General features: G+C 31.9%; 1 protein-coding gene across 1 annotated transcript; it reads left to right on the top strand.

Moving 5' to 3' along the window:
• The first annotated feature begins 13,370 nt into the window (after positions 1–13,370).
• LOC126738739 (piggyBac transposable element-derived protein 4-like) lies at positions 13,371–14,126 on the top strand. Its single transcript, XM_050444175.1, has one exon. The coding sequence runs from the start codon at positions 13,371–13,373 to the stop codon at positions 14,124–14,126; it is 756 nt and encodes a 251-aa protein (XP_050300132.1).
• Positions 14,127–14,371: the final 245 nt, after the last annotated feature.

Genomic DNA, 14,371 nt, shown 5'->3' with positions numbered 1-14,371 from the left:
TCAGTATCTTTTACGCCTTTTGGTATTGGCAGTCCGTTTATTTCATCAACTTCAAAGTGATCATGGATATACTCTTTAAGTTGTTTTTCATTTTCTTCTAACTGTTTCTGCTTTTCTTTTACATTGCGTTCTCGTACAGTTTCACATTCATCTTTTTGTTTATCTTCACAAATAGGCTCTGTTTTTTCTGTAATTTTTCCTATTCGTTGCCCAGATTCTGATTTTGTATTTTCTTCCTCCGGTTTTTGCGCATATTCATAGTTTTCATTTTCAGGGGGGTTGATTGGTTCTTCTTCTTGCTTGTGTCTATCCTCTTTGCTAGCTGTATGCGGTTCTAATTCTTCCTGTTCTTTAGAATTTTCCTGAGAATCTCCTTCTTCTTCTTCTTCTTCTCCTTCTTCTCCTTCTTCTCCTTCTTCTCCTTCTTCTCCTTCTTCTCCTTCTTCTTCTTCTTCTTCTTCTTCTTTTTCCCCTCCTTCTTCTTCTTTTTCTTCTTCCGTTTCTTCTTCTGGTTCTTCTTCTTCCTCTGTTTGTTCGATCAAATTTTTGCCGTGATTTTTAATATTGCCATCACCATTGCCATTTTCATCACTCGATTCATTCGTAGATTTTTCTTCTTCGTCTTTGTTATTCACTTCTTTGTATAAATCTTGATTTTCTTTTTCTCGCTCTACTTCATTATCTCTTTTTTCCTCATTATTGTCATCTTCTCCTTCATTATATTGTTCATTACTGCCTTTTGGGTCTTCGCTATTTTTCTCATTAGCTTTTTTAATTTGACCATGCTCCGCAATTTCAAATTGCTCTGGATAAATTGTAGCCTCCAACTCCTTTATAAAGGAATTTGTATCGAACTCCTTAAAGGCAACTTCTTCTTTTAGGTCTTTATTTAATTTATCTGTAATGCTTTCTTTTGCAACATTTAATTTAACTTCTTTGTTTTTTTCTTCTTCGGATAGCTTTTCAGTTGCTTTAAATTCATCTTCTGTCTCTATGTTTAATTCATCGTTAATACTTTCTTTTGAAACGTTTTTAATTTCCTTTTGTTTGTTTGCTTCACCCTCTTGTTTTTCTTTTCCTTTAACTATATCTTTCTGGTTAATAGGTTCCTCTAAGTGATATGTTATAGATACTTCACCATGTTCCTTTTTAATGTTTACCTCAGGATCTTCAGCATTTAGCACTGGTTCTGCACGATCTTTAATTTTCTTTTTAATAATATTTTCAAACTTTTTAACGAGTTCTTCTGGTTCAAATATTTCAAAAATTTCGTCGTTTTCTTCTATTTGTGTTTTTATACCTGGAGCTTTTTTTATTTCTTCTTTATCTATTTCGTGTCTAATATGATCAGATTCTTCAATTGCTCGAATTATATCTTCATTACCAACTTTAACCCTTCCTTCAAAGTCTTTCAATTTGTCATCAGGTTCAAGTGTTTTGTCATCATTTTTAGTCTTTTTATCAGTTTCTTTAATTACCTTTTCATCTTTATTATTAAATTTGGCTCCTTCTTCATCACTATTTGATTCAATGTCACTTTCAAGTGTTTTGTCATCATTCTTATCACTATCATCAGTTTCTTCAAGTATCTTTTCATCTTCATTATTGAATTTGACGCTTTCTTCGTCATTATTTGATTCAATATCACTTTTTTCAATATCAAGTGTTTCATCGTCATTCTTAACACTATTATCAATTTCTTTAAGTATCTTTTTATCTTTACCTTCTTCTTCAGGATCTACCTTTGCAGCTTCTGGCTGTTCTTCTTTATTTTCTAAGGCCTGTTTAAATTGCTCTTCCTTAGGTTTAGTTTCTTGGAGAGATTTTGATCTTACGCTTGCCTCAATATCTTTAAGTAACTGTTTGTGTTTGTTCGCCAATACAGTATCCCCCAAAAGCTTATATTTTGCTTGCCGTTCAAAACTTTTAACAATACCATCAAGAGCTCGGCTATAATAAATTTCAATCTTTTTTCTTTTCTCTGCATTACTCACTCCGGGATACTGATTCAATAAATCCTGCTTCTTCTTTTCCCAATTTCTGATAATATCTTTTAAAATCTGCTGGTGCTGGCTATACACATCATCATGCTTCTTATTGTCAGTTTCTAACGCTGCAGAGCTTTTCTTCAGGCCCTCACCTCCTCCCTGTGTAAGAGAAACTATATCAGACTCAAAACTATAATGAGGGGTATTTAAAAGTTGTGGTTGTTGAACAGCATTCTTTGCCACAATGGCATCTTGCAAGAATTTCTTACTGTAATAATTTAGTAGGTTTTTATGAATTACATGCGCCGCTAAAATATTTTCGGCTGGCAAAGAGTCGTGCTTGACTACATAGGACCTTGTCAATGAGGGTAAAATCTTGTTGTCGTTGTGATGTTCGTTAGTTCTTTGCTGTTCTATGCTTCTTACCATTCGGTGATGCTCAAACTCCCGATGGAAGTAAGGTGTATCCTCGGAAAGCATTTGGATTAAAGTTAAAGGGGGAGATACAAGATTTTTGGGGTTTGAGTGATCGAAAGTTTTAAATCTGTTGATTTTTTTTACCTTGGTCTTTGAGGTTTCGCGTTTTTGGTCGTCGTGAGTAAGTTCTTCTGTGTAATCAGGAAGAGCAATGTTGATTCTGAAAGAAGTAAATATATAATTCAAAGGTATTTTTAAAACAGTCTGGAAAAAGTAAAAATATTCTTATAAACTTGTTACTGCCATAAGAAAATTTTAAAAAATACAATGATTCGGAAAAATGTTGTTAGACAAAAATATATAATTTAGGACTTAAAATACAGTTGGTACCATAACTAAAATGGCGATCATGTTTCCGTAAAATAGTGGGCATGTAAAATAAAGTTATTATTTTTATATTTATTTGTCTTGTATGGATTTAATACATGTATATTCGACCAAGAAGAATAGGGGATTTTTTGAGAATCAGTATACTCTAAATTATTTTTAAATTAAATATTATAAAATAACATTACTAAAAATAAATAGTGACAACAAAGAAAGATAGAGAAAACTTTAGAGCAACTATCAGCAGATTTCTAAAATATAAGGATATTCGTTTAGCCTAACCAAAAAGAGCAAAAGTATCAAGAAAATACAACTACCGCCCGTTGAACTTTTATAGCATTAAAACGTTCCATATTGACAAATAAGAACATACTTTAACCTAACTTCCATTCATAAATTATAATTTGTTTTATTTTTGATCAGCCATTCCAGACATCTTGGCCACAAGGATAAAATAGAAAAATGTGCTCGTATATTCTACATTACAATTAGTAGTAGTAGTACTATTAGTAGGTATATTATAAGTTGGAATAAAATTAATTTAATTGACTATCTTTTCTACTTAAGGAAAAAAAAATTTAATAATAAAAAACAAAACTACCAAATTAAAACAGTAATAATAAATTATTAAAATGGTACCTACATTTAAAAGTGACATTTTCCAAATAACTTGGGTTCTCGGCCGAGATGTAATCAGAGACAATTTATGTATATTATGTAAAATATGGTCACAAATTAAAAATAAGAAAATATTATAAATTATTTTTTGCTAAACTAATTCTTGATGACTTACTCGAAAACTAAAAACATTAAAAGTTAAAAATTTACTTCGAGACCACCTGATTCATTAAATTGACTAAATGTATGATTAAGAATATACCAAACAAACTTAATGAATAATATATAATGTTAAAAAAAAAAACATATGTTTGTTAGAATCTAGGCTCACTTGCTAATTTGAGCCATTTACAGGTTTTTTAGGAAATTCTAGGCAGGATGTTGCTGCTAATAATCATATTAACTAATTTTAGCATAAAATTGTCCCAAGCTTTATATATATTGCCACTTGCTTATTATCGTCGAATGGAGAAATATATTTAAGTTTTTTTTAATAAATAATTTTTTACAATTTTTGAATACAAATTTTAAGATGGTCGAGAACTAGTGCATGGTCGAGATTGCCGCAATGTCCCTGTCATAATTTATGTAGAACAAATTTAATGACCAGATATTAACCCGTTTTTACGGGTAGATTTTAGATTTTTGTTTTAGATCTTACAAAATTATCATTTAACTAACGGTTTGGAATAAAATTGTTTGTCAACATATCTTCCTTATGTAAACTATATCCTTGTGTGAGTTGACTCAGCTCATAACAGCACTCACCTCTGTGATATTTATTGATATTTATGTATTTGGTACCTATCTATTATTTAGCCATAATATAATATGTTGTTTGTTTTGATGTATACCCTAATGCTGCTGTACATTTTCAAATAAATAATTATAAAACGCATCCTATCCATGGTACAGTTCTTAGAAAAAATGGAGTTGTAAACTAGTTTATCCTCTCATATCTAAATCATATTATTAGATAGAGATATTATTAGATAGATCTATCAGTTTTAATCTGCGAGATCAACACATTTAAGGACTATAGTTTTTTCTTTGGTTCAAGCCAGTACAAAATAAAATAGATTTTCAATATAATACTTTTAACGCCTAAATTGTTATTTTAAATATAATAATATATAATTCTTCTTAACTAATGTTTGTTGAAAGTGAACGTTTCAAATAATTATAGCATTTTTTTAATAAAATTTATTTTTTGATTAGCGAGCAGTTCATTTCTTGGACATTGTAACACAACATGCTTAGTCAAAATTTTTAGGTAAGCAATTTATGCACTACCTATCATTTCTATATATGACATAACATTTTATTTTAAAAATATCGTTCGGGTTAGCGATTATTTTTTAAACTTAAATTGTTAGGAACCAAAATGCGTATATTATTGTGCTTTATTTTAAACTAATCTTCTTGCTAATATTTGCATAATCTCCGACCATGATCACTATAATTGGCACTAAAATTTGCAATATTATTAGAGCCTACTATTTCGTCAAAAAATTGCTTTTGTGTATTTATGCATTAATTTCTAAAAGTAGCTTTATTACATCGATATTGCATTTTATGAAATTGTTGAAAGTGTTTTAGTTATGCTATAGTTTCCGTGATTCACATACAAAATATCTAAATGAACTTACCCTGTATTATATTTCCCACCCAATGTCCTAATTTCTTATATCGTATAATCTACCAAAAACCTAAACCTGATAAAAAACTAATTTATTCCATTTCCTTTGTTTAATTCAAGATAAAATACCTGAAACCACATAAATTGCAATGTTACCGAGAACCATGATTTCGATCGTAACGATCTTACCGAATGTCCACTGAAGCATACCGAAAATTGCAACACAGTTAATAAATGTCTGTGTAACTTATATAGACTTCATTGGTTTAGGTAAATAAAATTTACTCAAGTAAGATTAATTGAATAATTATTTTTTTAACGAATATGTTAAAGGTATTTTCGAAATTAGAATAGAAGTCTTGATAGCAAATGAAAAAATACCTACAGTTAATAAAAACTAATTAAATTTTGGGCCTACGCCCTTCATCTGACATACTCTATGTTAAAAAACTTCATTATATTTTCAATAGAGATTCAGCACATTTAAGGCACCAAGTTTTGGTAAAGTTACTTGGCACTTTAATGAGACAGTAAATAATTTATAGAAAATTTTGACACATTCATTATACGAGCCTTCGTGAGCAGCATATTTAAAGTTAGTAGTTATTCTGAACAAATTGATGCACACACTCATCAATGATTTATAAAAAGAGAGTCGACTGAAACAAGAATTGCAGGGCAGTAGAAGATTATGGCAATCGCAAAATAGCCTGAATAATTAAAAAAGAAATAAATAATAAAGATCGTTTAATCTCCGACCTGGAACGACCTTGTATTAAAACTAGAATATACAAACTATGAGCAAAAGTCGAGGAATAATATCTGCTGCATGGATGTATTTCTTCAGATATAGGAAGCAGCATTTAATGACTAAGGTGAAACAAATGATGTCAGTCTGGGAAACTTGTATATAGTTTTTAAAATGATGTTAAAAATTAACGAATAGAAATAATTCTAAATGGTAGAACTTTCACAATATCAACAGCTACCATGGTGAGGATTAGTTAAAGAGATCATACAATGCAGATTGACAAGCATTATAACTCTAAAGTAAACTTAAATGCCAACTACAAAATGTTTAAAATAAAAAATAGTTTACCATATTTTTCTAATCCATTCAATTGATCAAAAAATTTTAAGTCAAACAACTCTGTTTAAGTCTGAAACAGGGCTAAAATGAACCCGGCTTGTTTATGGGAGCTTACATGCGAAAACGGGCACAATGGAATGAAAAGCTTTATTTCTATAAGAGATATTTCTATAATTTTTGATATACTATACAACCGATATAAATCGATAACACCATAAGAATAAAATCATATTTCTCTGCCATCATGGAAAGCAATATAAAGTAAGTTAGAACAAAGTATTCGTTGCTAATTATATGGATCGTTCTTAATAGAATTAGTATTACTAAATATAATATATTAAAATAAAAGAAGGTTAAATTGAACTGACTGCAAATAGACATCAAAGCAAATTATAAGGAAGCTTCCTGTACTGATCTTAATCAGCTGATAAAATATTTTGGTTCTTTTATAATATTAAATATATAAAATATAAAAGTTTATTATAATTAAATAATAATGATTTATTAACTTTTTAACTTACCGTTTTGGTTTATCCTCATAGCTATAGTCCTCTTCTAAAATATACACCTTCTCATCAGGATCAACCGTTTTCTCTTTCCTCCATACCGGAGTATTTTTAAATCCTCTTGGAATTTCTTTAACTACATTTATCTCTTCGAAGTTTTGCGGACCGCCTATATCAGTTTCGTTATTTTCTTCTCTCTCTTCGTCACCTTCACTTCCACTTTCGGAGGACGACTCGCGTTCCACATCTCCTTTAGCAGGTGGAGTATCAAGCAGAAAGGGCTTCGGTGTAGCAACTTCGAGGGATGGCTTAGTTGTAAGCACATCTATTTTTAGGATCTTATCAACTAAAGGCGGACTCTTTTCATAATTAGTTTCCTTGGGGTAATAAATTCTTTTTAACGGTGTTAGTCCATTAGGGATATAATAAAGTTGTTCTAGGATTGATGCCGGAAGATTAGGTTTCTCCCGTAACAGTTCAGGTCGTTTTTTCGGTACTGCTAAACTTCTCATCGGTGCTACTGCAGGTGGAGCTGCTGGTGGTGATGGTGGTGGCGGAGCAGCTGCCGGAGTTGGGGGAGCCGGAGGGGCAGGTGGTGGCCCTCCTGGTGGAGTACAGAAAAGTTCAGGGTCAGCTCTTGTAAGTGAGTATGGGTCTAGTCTATTTTAAGGTTAGTAATTTTCATTCATAACGTGTGTAAGTACTTAAAATGTCAAAACGTAAGAATAAAAAAAAATTATATCTTTCTGGTAAGTATGTAAGTAAGTCAAGGTAATACAGTATAATTATCAGTTTACTTATTCAAAAGACTTAATACAATAAAATACTTTGGTTTTTTGTAACAAAATTTTTAATTAAAAAAAAACATGTAACGTACTTACATTTTTACAATAAATAAAAATATAAATAAATAAATATAAAAATGTTTAAGGGATTCATTGTGTCATTTCATCATATGCTGCATTTCTTTCCTTTTTATTGCTCCCCTAACCTAAAATATAAGCTTGCTCTCACTATGTAATATATATGTTCTTAGCCAGATATAAATAATACAAATTAAAAGGGATATGATGATTTAGAATCATTAATTTAAGTTATGTAGGGATTAATAGATAGCATCGGGATAATGTCAGTGCCATATAATATTTGATTCACGTCACGATGATGATTCAACGTTTCAAAACAAATATTTTGATGTAAAACTATATCTAATTGTTACTTCTACTTTTAGTTTAATAACGTGTACATAGGTAATCTGGATATAAATTACAAGTTAAATAAACCTATGAACTCCCATTTTTTGGGCCAACCAAGTTATTCTACAATCAATGATATATAATTCTTACCGAGTTGTTGCCTTTGATTTGAAAAATCGAAGCCTACTTGATAAGACTGCCTAAATCCTTGAGGTGGTGATGGTCCAGCAGGAACTGGTGCGGGAGCCGCTCCGGCAGCTGGTGGAGGTGGTGGAGAACCACCTAGGGTAAAACAGCTTAAGGATTTAGTATATTTTATTCCAAAATAAGATACTTACCTAATTGTTGCCTAAGGTTTTGCCAGTTAAGCCCAAGAGTGATTGCCCTGCGTTCTCCTTGTTGTGGTGGTGGTGGTGGTGGCGGAGCAGCAGACGCAGGTGCCGGTGGTGGCGCAGGAGCTGCTGCTGCTGCTGGCGGTGGTGAAGCACCTAAATATTAAACAGATGTTACACATTTTTAAAGTTATAATACATTCAAAATGTTTAATTAAATATAATCGTTATTCATTTGATATTAAACCTAATATTTTCTGCACGGTCACTATCTATATTTAGTACTTTAATTGTTCTTAAATATTTTTTTTATAATTTCTTCCTTCTTCCCTTTCTTTCTTTTGTGAACACTTATTACCAAATGCTGGTATTGTCGGCTACGCATAGTTTTTTTATCCAGTCTCTCCCTTCTGTCTCTGTTTTTTGATAATGACAAATGAGTAAGTTAAAAGTGGTATTCCTTTTAGATCTTGCATTTTGTTGGGATCTTGCATCGATTCTTGTTCGTTTTCTCTATTTTTCCACTCAGTGACTAAGGGTCTGCGCGTTATAGGTTACATAGAGCTTTTTAAAAAATAAGCAAAACTGTTTTTGACAAATTTACGAGGTGATGTTTACCTAATATGAGAATTATTTCTTTTTCGTTTGGTCTTTCAATACAAGCCTAGGTTAATGTGCTCCAATGAGTCTCTCTGTTTGTATATGTGTATTCTATAAATCTGTTTCTAGTGTTCGTAGCAACTCCCATATAAATGAGCTGCTACTGAATTATGTCGCTCTAAATATTCTTTTCTAGATTCTGTGGTGGTCTTCAGTATCTTTGTTTTCATGTAGTTTTTTTATGTGTAATTGTTCAGTTTCCACTTTGATTTCGGTTTTATTTTCATTTTCTATTATTACTGCTAACAAGGAAGTATCAAAGATTTTGCTTAATAATTAGGATCCAAGCGCATTCCCATGCCATACCTAATTTTTCTTATCGCAACTCAGATAAGCTCCTCAATATGATCTTTGCATCTTTGAGATGTAAAAAATCCCTAATTTCTTGCATTGCAATATAAGAATATTTTAAATTAAACGGAAGTACGCCGTCGCCATAAAAAATTAAAGATTAAGTGATAGTAAACACATACTGACTATTTTTTAAGTTTCATTCCATGAGGTAATTTTTTTCTTCGGTGAGGTAAGTTATCATCCCACGAGCAGATTTCTATTTTACCATACAAAAATAATCTAGATTAAACACTAAATCTGCATTACTTGTACCTCATTAACCAAAAATAAGTAATATTTAATATACCAAGTAGTTATATTCCTAAGAAATATTTGTAACAAGTATTAATTTTTGCGATGAAAAAAATTGTCAAGTATTGTAATCAACTTACCTCCCAGCTGCTGCCTTTGATTACTCCAATTCACCCCTACTTCAAATGCCCTCCTCACACCATCAGTTAAGGTTACAGGTGCAGTAACGGGTGCAGCAGGTGCTGCAGGTGCTGCTGGAGCAGGCAATGGCCCTGCGGGGGCCATTTGATTGGCCAGCATCGGTCCAGCGGCGGCCGGTGCTGTGGCAGCCGGTGGAACGGCCGCTACCGGAGCTGGAGCAGGTGCAGGAGCAGCTTGCAATGGAAGAAGAGAAGGACGACGTTGGACATCAAACCTGAATTGAAAAATTAAATATTGGGAAATTTGTTAAAAAGTATTTAATTTTGATTAACCGAATGGCTAACCTAATAAAATTAACTTAAAAGAAAGAATTAAAGTACAAAGTTTTAAGATTATAAAAATAAGCAGCATAAAATTTATTAACTATAGGTAGAAGAAAAGATATTTATGATAATAATAATATTGGACATTTAAATCTAGTATAAATCATATACAGACTGAAGATGCTTCAATGTCTTCCAATAAAGAAATAAATAGAATTGAGTATAGAAAATTATTTAAGGTATCCTGTCAAATAAAAAAAATTAATTTTAAACAATACGCTTGGATGGAATAACATAGTAAGCTTAGGAGAATAACAAATGAAAAACATTTGATTAATAAAACACATACGTCTTATCACTTACCCAAAAATATCTCCAACGCCTCTCAACAAAGCACCAATAGTCCTTTTATCTCTGGACTGCAGAGTAAAATCAGCTTCATATACTAAGTCATCATCACCAACAGTTTCCTCACTTATTCTTATTAAATTTGTCCTTCTGTCACTATCATCCTCACTGGCACTAATCACTACCACAGCCACAAATACAAAAACATATTTCCTAAAAATTAACATAGTGCATTATTTTATTTATCACAAGCCTTTATCAAGTCAAAAGACGGCATCAATGCTCCAGGCTGGTTGCTGGCTGGCCACTGATTGATCCGTTGATCAATGGTCTTGATGCAACTTGTATATTTTGATTAATAATAAGATGGAGAAAGGGTGTTTTTTTTAACACTTTCGTCATTTATAAAATGTTTTTTGATCGAAAGTGACCGAATCGTGTTACGTAAAAACGAATTTGACCGAAACGCATCATTGAGCGCCAGTCCGTTAAAAATTGAATTTGTTCTATATTTTTAGAGTGATTGAATTGCGGTTTTTTTCTGATTATTTCCATAAAGAATGTCCTTAAAACAAACAAAAATAAATATATTTTTGAAGTTTTTGCATCGAAACAAAAATTTTAACGATTTTTGTTTTATGATAGTATCGGTTAAGCTATAGTGAAACGGGGGGCTTTGGTAATAAGTTATGCAGTTATTTTTTTGATGCTATATTACTATGAAAATTATATTCATTTTGAAAGGCAGATCTAAAGTTATGTATTATGGTAAAATAATACATAAATACGGCATTTTCTTCAATAAAGATAAAGTATTTTTTAGACAAAAAGAACATACGTAATATATCAGACCAGCTCTTATAGTTCATATGTAGATGTAATTAAATGTTTCAAACTCTAAATCTTAGAGATAAATATTGCAATTTACAGCACATAAAAATATTAAATAGGTGTAGACTTTAATAGAAATAAACTAACGTAGATCTTAATATTACTAATCGGTATTTGAAGAAAAAAGTAAATAAAATTATTTTGGAAATAACTGAAGTAGTAATATGGACACGGAACTCTTTAATACGATGTGGAAAAATAAAATGAAGCCTTCTACCACCATTTCAAGATATTTAATTACCTAGCATTCTTATTAATTCACAAAGGTTTTGCCTAAAAAATGTTTTAATTTAACTACCTTCCTCTTATACACTTTTTTCTTAATACTGACGAAACTGATAAATTGATTTGACTAGACATTATTGTTCCTAGATTAACGGCTATATTTCTAAACTTTAACTTTGATAAATATGCTTGATAAATATCACATCTTTACCAAGATTTTAAATACGTTCCTTTTGGTGCTAAGCACCCAATTTGTAAATTATTAAAGTATAAGTAAAGGGAGATTTTTGTTTATTTCATCCCATACCTTCAGTGCAAAAATGAAATACTTTTTAAATAATATTATTGCCTAAAAGTATCATATCTGGTTACAATAAATCCAGACTTCCTATTTCAAAAATATGATATTATAGTTCCAACCCTATTATTACATAGTTAAGGTTATTATTTATAGATGTTTCCTAATTTTAACCTCATGTTTGATCGGATACATGTTCCGGTTTAGTAATTAAAAAACGTAATCGTTACAAGGAGACGCTTCTGTCGCAAACTAGACGCAATAACTCATATAACTCAATTTTACGAAACCCGAAGAAAATTGCTACGGTAACAGAAACCGCGTTTTGTTAATAATTCTGCCGATATTAATTGGGTCTTATTTGCATTTAACTGTGATCGATTTATAGAAAATAAGGTAATAAAATTTATAATGGAACTAGTTTTTTTTTGTAGATCAATTTTGAAAAAGTATAAGTTACTAGTAGACTATAGTAGACAGGGTGTCCTAATGGTAAATAATTAAACAGCAGATTCCTCTAAAAAAAATAAGGTTAAGTTAAAGTTTTCGCGTCCAAAGCTCAAAGACAACCAAGATACAGGGTTTAATTAAGTAGTTTAAGTTAATGTAATTTTGTTTTTGAATTTTGCCCATAAATTTAGCATTTAATCTTCATTTTAAACAAAATTTGAATAATCTTTTTTTTTATAAGGCCAAGAAATGTTTGACAATAAGGTTGAAAATATAGGTTATACCTAAATTCGATACAGTAAGGAAAATAATAGCATAATAACAAATTCAAGACTTTTGCAAATTTAAGTAATAAATTTACCAACAAAAGCCAATAACTGATCTAAATATCCTTGTTTAACACGTTGAGCCCCGCGTGCCTACCAGTGGGCATTTGTATTTTACTTCCAGGGACCAAATTTTCATTCTGGATATTTTTTTTTAATAGTTATTTTTTTGCAGTTTATGTTGTTGGTGGATCAATACTCTGTCGACTTTTGGCTGTTTTGTGGGCACGTGGTCCCAGAATGCTATTTTACATTTTGGGACCGAATGCCCACCCGTGGACACTAGCTTTAATGTGTTTTTTTTGTTTCAAAGTTAAGCAAATATGGCTAAGAAATATCTATCGGATCAGGAGTTGGCAAAGGAGCTGGAGAATCTGTCCGACAACGAGTCAAGAGATATAATAGAAGACGAAATTACCGGATTTTCAGATGATTCGCTTGTAGATAAAGATTTTATTCCTGTTGAAAGTGATCTATCATCCGATACGATTTATATAATTCTCAGATCAGATAATTCTGCCATATTATTATCCGAAGACGAAGATCTAGACGATAACGTACCTCTAGCGACTTTAACTACTAAGCAAAAATAGGATCACGTTCAAGGAGACCTACTGTCTTTCAGTGATAGCCCTCAGAATATTGGTGTTGTTCCAGCTGTTAGTGTAGACTTTGAAGGGAAAGGAAACCAACTGAATTCTTTAACTATTTTATCGACGATGAGATGATTAATCTATTTGTGACTGAAACCAATAGGTTTGCTTCACAGCGAATTGCTGCGGCAATAGCAGATCCAAACCGGAAGGCCAAGGTGCCGAAATGGGTGGATACCAATCCCGTGGAAATGCGAACATTTTTTGGCATTATATTATAGATGGGCCTTCTTCCAATGCCAGTTACGAGATTATTGGTCAAACAAATCGTTGTACCAAAATCGCATACCCACAATTATGAGTAAAAACAGATTTGAAGGTATTTTGGGCATGTTCCATGTAAGTGATAATGAGAAGGACAGACCCTCTGATGACCGACTTTACAAAATATCCGAATTTCTTGACATGCTGCAAAAGAAATTTAAGTCCTCCTACATGCCCAAAAAAGACATTTGTATCGACGAAAGTAACGTCCCGTTTCGAGGACGCATTTATTTCAGACAGTATATACCCAATAAGCGACACCGCTACGGTATAAAGCTTTTCAAGTTATGTGTATCTGGAGGATACACCTGGGATTTCAAAGTATATACCGGCAGAGAAAAATCAAGTGAATTTGTAGTTTCTGAAAAGGTAGTCATGGAATTGATGGAAGGTCTTTTGGACAGAGGCCGCACACTTTACACTGATAACTGGTACACGAGCGTATCATTAGCCAAAAGACTGATTGACCGAAAAACGCATTTAGTTGGTACAATTAGAGCAAACCGCAAAGGTAATCCTCAGGAAGTAATAAAGGAAAAGTTGAATCGAGGTGGAATTGTAGCTCGGCAAGACAATGACAAAACTGTAGTCCTGAAGTGGAAGAATAAGAGAAACGTCATCATGCTAAGCACCAAACACGATGATTTAACCATTACTTTAGCAAAGAAAGGAAAGGAAGTTATTAAACCGAAAGTAATTGTTGACTATAATCAGGGCAAGGCCTTTATCGACTTGTTGGATCAAATGTCAGCATACGCGCCTTTTCTAAGGCGAACTTCAAAATGGTAGAAACGCCTAGTGTTTAATCTCATTACTGCTACAATAATATTAAACGCGTTACATCTTTACAATAAAATAAACAAGAAAAAATCAGCATCACCACTTTCAAAGAAGAGGTAGTTTCAGAGAAGAGTAGTTTTCATTGAAAACGACGAAAAACTTAATACTGTTTCTCGTCCTTCCACGTCAAGAACGCAACGCTGCACGTTGAAGGAAGTGGAAGGCCAAAAACGAGTTACTCGAAAGAAATGCAC

This window comes from Anthonomus grandis, chromosome 7 (assembly GCF_022605725.1).
Source record: "Anthonomus grandis grandis chromosome 7, icAntGran1.3, whole genome shotgun sequence".
NCBI classification, from domain to species: domain Eukaryota; kingdom Metazoa; phylum Arthropoda; class Insecta; order Coleoptera; family Curculionidae; genus Anthonomus; species Anthonomus grandis.
Note: the sequence above shows the minus strand (reverse complement) of the source record. Positions and strands in the feature narration are given on the sequence as shown.

Excerpts from the sequence above, each read along its gene's own strand:
- LOC126738739 (XM_050444175.1), top strand. The coding sequence starts at position 13,371 with ATGAGTAAAAACAGATTTGAAGGTATTTTGGGCATGTTCCATGTAAGT.